The 6,818-nt window shown below is 47.1% G+C and overlaps 1 protein-coding gene across 4 annotated transcripts in view; it reads left to right on the plus strand.

Annotated features, from left to right (window-relative positions):
- The window catches only part of dgkb (diacylglycerol kinase, beta), a 76,230-nt gene that overhangs the window by 67,337 nt on the left and 2,075 nt on the right, over positions 1 to 6,818 (plus strand). For all 4 annotated transcript variants that reach the window (XM_086217729.1, XM_086217730.1, XM_086217731.1 and 1 more), the window contains 2 exons: positions 3,447 to 3,567; positions 3,679 to 3,739. In XM_086217729.1, the coding sequence (XP_086073855.1) occupies positions 3,447 to 3,567; positions 3,679 to 3,739 (182 nt within the window). The remainder of the gene's footprint in view (positions 1 to 3,446; positions 3,568 to 3,678; positions 3,740 to 6,818) is intronic.

Raw genomic sequence — 6,818 nt, forward strand, 5'->3', positions numbered from 1 at the left:
AAGTAACGTCTTGATACCGTTTAGAAGTCGATGAGCGAGTGGAGAGGAGGAGGAGGAGAGTAGCAGCACCTCAGTCCTGGCTTCATTAACTTGACCTACGCAGACACTCCAACGCCAGTGCATGCTGGGACGCATGGGAGGATTCTGTTGTGAGGGTCCGAATGAGACGGTATAACGTGGCCTGACACAGAGCACGGCAGCCTGCGAGGGACGTGGCTGATCAATTCAAACCCCCCATCTTTTCTCTGGTGAACACTCCATTAATCTCTGAATAAAAATCAATGATTTTGGTGTTTGTGGTACAGAAACGGCCGAAACCTGGGAAGGCACTTAGTGTAAGTGGGAAGTGTGGTTTCTGTGTGTTGCTGCATCTGTGTGTGGGTGTGCGCGCGCGTGTGTGTCTGTGTGTGTGAGAGAGAGAGATGCCCTTGTGGAAGGAGAGCAGCCTAACTTGTCAGATCAAGAGAATGGTGTATTTAGAGGTAAACACAGAAGTGCATTAGCCCAGAGGGGGCACAGCCGAGCACGACGCATGGATCAAACTGTAGGCAGGGATTACTTTGTGTGTGTGTGTGTGTGTGTGTGTGTGTGTGTGTGTGTGTGTGTGTGTGTGTGTGTGAGTGAGTGGGGGGAGTAGGTGGGTGGAGGGTGACGGAGGGATAAAAAAAAAAAAAAACCTGACCTTTCGGGAGCTGTTAAATCGTCCTGCTGGTGACGCCAGGAGACAAGCCCCTCAGGTGGAAGGGAATGGCTGCGGAGTGAATTATTTAGAATGGGACTGAAGTTTTTCAGGGGGAGGGATGGGGGGGGTCCATGTGTGGGTGGGGGGTTGGATGCTTGGGACTGATGCCTCATGACAAGCCCCATGACGCTCCCATTGGATGACTGGCCTCTACACACCTTTCCTCCTCCTCCTCCTCCCGCCATTTCTCTTTAGTTTTACTTTCTCCTGCTCCCCTCACTGTCCGCTCTCAACCTGTCGCTCCACATGTGCCAGCGCCTCCCCCGTACTCGACAGCCAGCCCTTCGACAGTGACAAGGACGCCGTTTCTGATCCCGCTCTCTGCAGAGATGAAAGCCCCGCCTCTGCTTTTGTGACTCACTCACATGGACGTTCAGTCCTGTGACTGTTGGACTTTTTCTGCGTTGTCACCCTCGTTCTTTGAGCACGTTATCAAATCGCCGTCATCGTTCCAGTGATGCACACGACGTCTGGGTTGATTTTGGCTCACTGGCTTCTTATCTGGTGCGGTAATAATTCAACCAGTAAACATCACTTATGCGACTGGGGCTGTTTTACGGTCCGCCTCTGGAAGCAAACATGATGTGTTTCAAAATTTGGCCCTTCTGACACGTTGCAGGTATTTTATTTGATCTGCAAAAATGAGAAAAAAAAATCTAGAAGACAACAAACCTTTTTTTTGTAATTTTCTCAAAACCAATGTAATATATAATAATATATATATATAATATATAAACAAATAATATAATATTTTTTTATTTGAGACTGAAATACACTAATAAACAGTTTAGGGGGGACACTGTTTTATAACTGGCTGTTTAAGTAAACTTTCACCTGAACTGAAGCACTTTTTATGTTAGCATAGCACAGAGTGTTAGCACAATGTGAGGACCCGCCCCCTATGCTGCCTCTCATTGGCTAATCTCCTTGTTTTATTAAGGTTATGGTTCGCTACGATGATGGTGAAGTGCTTATTTGGGCTCCTGACAGTGACTGATGCCATTTTACACGTTAAGTAATATAATCAACAGGTGTTTTTAGGGACACTGCAACGTTTTAGCCGTAGCGGCGTCAGGTGTTGGAGGCAGTTTAGTGCCCCCTCGTCTCACAGCTGCACGTAGAGACCAGAGTTATCTGTCACTTGCAGGACGGCTTGTTTAGATGAAGGTCAGTGTTGCGTCTCGTGTGAGTACAGCCAGAAAGACGCGTTTGCCTTTGAGCAACGTTTATGTCACGAGTTTTTGGTCCGGCGCGTTCAAACCTGTGAACGTTTCCGAAACTGCCGTGGTCGTCTCGGCTCTCGCGCGCTCATCTTGTGCGTTCGAGTTGACCAGAATGTGGGAATGAATTAGATCTTCTCTTCTTAACTTAAACAAAAACTTGATACATCTCGTATTTAACTGCATTAGACAATGGAATATTGAAATCCCAGTGCAGTAAAACGTGCTCTCGGTGTATCTTTTTGTCTGTATGGCCACTCCAGGACTCCGTACCTTTGGTGAAGAATTTACCCAGGTGGTCTAGAGGTTACGTGCGCAGATGAGACTCAACTATACATACTTGCAGTGTCAGTGCTTCTGATCCTGTTGTATTTGGCAGACAGTCTTTCCCACAGCGAGCACTCCTGGTATACTGGATCTTTGTTGCCCCGGGCCAAAAGGATCCCCGCCAGTTTACCCCAGTGACACGCTGCATCATACGTGTCAGTGCGGACTTGTGTGAGCTGTTTGCGTTGACATGAGAAGTCGGCTTCAAGACCAAGGGTCAGGAGGTCAACCTGCTGTGTATGTACACACACTCTTCCCTTGCGACCCTGAAAAGCACCGCACTCACAGTCCTGCCCTGAAATAGGGACAGACGCATGTCCATCACCATGGTGACAGCTGGACACCGCAGCTGGGCAGCAACAGCAACACCTCGCAGCAACAGCAACGATGCCCTCGCTCAGGAAACCAGCACAGCTGAGATAAACATGACAGCAAGCTAACTCGCTAGCACGCACATAGCGCCTAAAAGTGGGTCTTGGTTTCAATTAGTGTCTGTATACTCCCAGCAGAGAGGCAGCAGCTTCTTAATTTGTGGAGGATGAGTCGATGAAGAGCCGGAGCAGAGCGGGCCGCTGAAGCAGATGGGCCCCGCGTGACACTGAGCCTCCAACAGGGTCAAAATCAATGCTCATAACTGCTAAACAGAAGAGAGATTCATAATTATAATATCACAAGCTTGCTCTGCATCGCCGGTTTAATTAATAGCTGGTATGCAGTTTGTTGTTCTTGCCGCCTTTTTCTGTTTTTAAAACGCTGTGGACTATTTCAGAAGGCCCTGTGGCTTGTTCTCTACGCCCTCATTTTCTTTCTGAGTCGTTCTCTCCACCTCCGTCGCTTCATTCTTTTTCAGTCTCGTTGACTTATTTTTCTTCAGTTTCCGTTTTTCAGGCATTTTCAGAACCTCCTGGTCTCAAAACCGAGGGCAGTGAGAAAAAAACGTTAATCTCGAACCCTAAACCAGCAGGAGGCGATTCTGAGTGACATCACAGCGCCGATGTCCGCTCATTTTTCACAGTTTGTTTTTTGTGTTTTTCTAACTACAGCAGCACCAAGGACAGCAGTGACTAGACAGAATAGATCATAAAACACTTCCCCCAGGCCGCTCACGCCTTGACAGGTTTGGCTAAGTGAACTAGGAGTGTGTTTCTGTGTGTCAGACCTGTCCGACCAGCTGCTGGAGGTGGTCGGCCTGGAAGGAGCCATGGAGATGGGTCAGATCTACACCGGCCTGAAGAGTGCCGGGAGACGCCTGGCGCAGTGCTCCTCTGTGACCATCAGGTCAGCGTTTTTAACGCTTATACTTCCCTTTTCCTCGTTTTCTGCTGCCGGGTTTTCAACTGGTTTTTATCTTTTACATCCCAGTAAAGTTTCTTGTTTGTCGTTGACCAGGACCAGCAAGTCCCTTCCCATGCAGATTGACGGTGAACCGTGGATGCAGACACCCTGCACCGTAAGTTACTACACGTAGCCTCTCTGTTCCCGATCACCACTGGTTCATGCAAACTGGAACCAGTCAGATGCAGTTCGGCCAGTGACACATGGTATACCGGAGGGGACTGGGACATTTAAACACATATTTTGGGCTGGAAAATATATAAACGGCGTTTTGTGTACTGTATATCCCTTCCAGTAGATCGTGTGCTGCAGCCGATGACGTACTTCACTGTAGTTTATCTGTTTGTTGCTGTGGCAGTTTTAGAGCGTTTAGCAGAAGGAGAAGCTGTAGTATTACTATGAAAACACACGGGAGAGATGATTAGATGTCCCTTGATGCCTTCAAATGCGCCGCGTTTATTTGCACGGATGTTTTCACTCTAAAAGATTGCGGGTGCCCTGTTCCATCTCTCCCTCGCGTCACCGCTCTGTTTCCGTGCTGGCGTGTGCGTTGCGTCTCCTCCTCACTCCACAAGTGTTTGCTGTCTGTCCACGACGCTCACGTCTCAAAATGAAAACCCCCTCGGTTTTGCGTTGATCACGGTTGCCTTTAGCTTTAATTACAGCCACTGCAGATGAAGAGCAGCTGAGATTTACATACGGATCAATGAGCTGAAGCTAAAAAAAAAACAAAAAAAAAAACAAGTGCATGACAAAACGAGTAGCCTGCGAGAGCTCTTAAAGCCGCTGGCACGACTCCACGGAGCAAAGTTGGGATCTGACAGTACATAATTGTGCCGAATTTATTTCCACGGCGAGTTGTTCCCCCTGTAAGATGTGACCTGTAAAGCGCTCCTAAAAAACACGGCAGTCCAAATAGGATGTCGCCCTACTAATTATTAACAACAAGTATGCAAATGCGGCTCAGTTCCTCTGCATGCATAACATATTTAACACCCAGCCATTTGCATTTTGAAGCCTCGTATGACACGTGTCACTTTCCCTTTGATAACCAGGGCTGAAAAGACTGCTGCGATGTGAAATTTGACTCCGTTGTCAGACGTAATTATTCAAATAGAGTCTTCATCATCAGGTCTTCTTAGCTTGTGTCGCATTCCTAAAGGCTACAGCGTGCATTACAGGCATTATTCATACGTTTTACTGCGTTTTGAATGAGTAAACAACCAACCAAACCTCCTACATTCACCCCAGGTATTCCTTCAGATCTCCCTCTCTCCTAGAAAGTGTATCGCGTGTTTTGTAAAGTACACCAGAAACCTTCACTTCAGTCCCCTTTAATGATGACAACAAGAAAAGACAAAAAAAAAAAAAAAAAAAGCCCACAAAAGCATATAATTGTTGGTGAGTGCAAGTTCAATAAATGGCAGCTTTCCTTTGAAGTGAATGTGGCCTCTTTAATGCAGATGGGAGCATTTCCGCTCCCCATTACTGGCTTCAGACTCTGGTGCCGTATAATGAACTCGGCACTTAATATGACAGCCCTTGATGGTTGGTATTTGTTGTTCCATTGATCTACAATTTCAACCTTCAACGGGAATTACATCATTGTTGGGAAACAGGATATTGTCAGATATTATTCCCATAAAGCCCATACTTTACCAGCATAATGCAATGTTAGCATCGGCTATCAGTCACCGAGCTCTGCCGTTCCCTCAGATGTAAACTCATTAGACCCCATCGTGACAGGAACCCATGTGGGACCCTTTTGTCAATGCATTGTTGAACTGGAGGTGATTATCAAAGAATTATGAGTCGAATTTGACAGATTAAGATAAAAAAAAAAAAAAAACTGCATCGGAACATGAATCTCAAGAAATTCCTCGTGGATAAAAACTAAAGCTTCATGTAGGAAGCAAACATGGCTGGAGCTCCAGAAGCAGGCGGTCGCTTTGTTTTTTTTCGGGGCTCCAAAATTTGCAGCAGAACAGCGCTGGCTGGGGGTGAAGCGTGCGGAACACTTTTTTTACTCAGGAAAAAGAATTCATTCATGTCTTCTGATGGGCGGCGATAGAGCGGTGCAAGATTGAGTCCTGCAACCCAGAAATCAGCGAGCACAGCTGAACGCCCGCTCCCTGGGCCCGAAAGGGGGGCAGTTGTTACCGCAAGTTAGTTTCCGGGTTTGTTCTACGGCGTAAAATACATCAGTAAATGCCAGACTTGTGAATTTCGTTGGTTTTTTTTTTAACGTGCGTTTTTTTTTTTTAAATCGCAGTCACAAATAAGTGGCTAAAGGAGACGACAGAGAAGAAAGAGGAAGTTGTAGCCCAACGCCGCTTCCAACAACTGCATTTATGCTTCAATTTTTTTTTTTAAAGTGTTCATATGAAGATTCTCCTGCGGAAAAAAAAAAAAAACACGCAAGTTTCCGAAATGTCACTTGCCACAGAGGTTACTGTCAGTGATAATCCAGTGTCCGACGCAAAAATCTCACTGGTTAATGTCCAGTTAGCCTACAAAAAAGACGCCATCTTGCGACCCTTGAGTGTTGTGAAATCCTGAATTAAGACCGGCGCCATTTTGAACCAGCTTTATCAACACAGTCAGCACCCAGGAGACCTGCGACCCTGCCAAACACACCGTTCTCTCAGCAGGACGGTTCTCGGTGCTCTGCTCGTCATGTGGGTGTAGCAAAGATCCCAGGTGGAGGGGTACGGCAGTGGAGGACTGTTTTTACCAGCAGGTCTCAGGTAGGTTCAGTGTCTCGTTCGGCCCCAGAAAAAAGTGGCGTCTACCAATTAAAAAAAAAAAAAAATCCTGGATAGTTTTGTTTGTCTTTTTCACTTCAGGCCCGTTACCTTTTTTAAAATTGCTACACGACCCCTGGTTCTACCAAGTGATTCCCAAAGTTTTTGTGATTCATCAACACAGTTAAGAGTTCAGGTACCAAACACCTGGTTTGAAATAGAAGGTGGGTGTTGGTCCGTCCCAGCACCGTCACCTGCCTCCTGGTGCAGCGGCAACAACCGCGCACGTGATGCCTGGCGATCGCTTCCGATTGGCGTCTTTGCCGTGGCGTTGGCTGTGTGAGGAGGCCGTTGTCTTTGCTGGCGCGCGTACATTTCCCCTGTTAAACTTCACCCTTGCGGCCGCGTTGACGCTGCGAGCCGAGTCTCATCTCTGCGTGTTCCTCACAC

Source organism: Aulostomus chinensis, chromosome 11, assembly GCF_037954235.1.
Source record: "Aulostomus chinensis isolate RoL2024-O1b breed Wild chromosome 11, RoL_Achi_v1.0, whole genome shotgun sequence".
In the NCBI taxonomy this organism is placed as follows: Eukaryota; Metazoa; Chordata; class Actinopteri; order Syngnathiformes; family Aulostomidae; genus Aulostomus; species Aulostomus chinensis.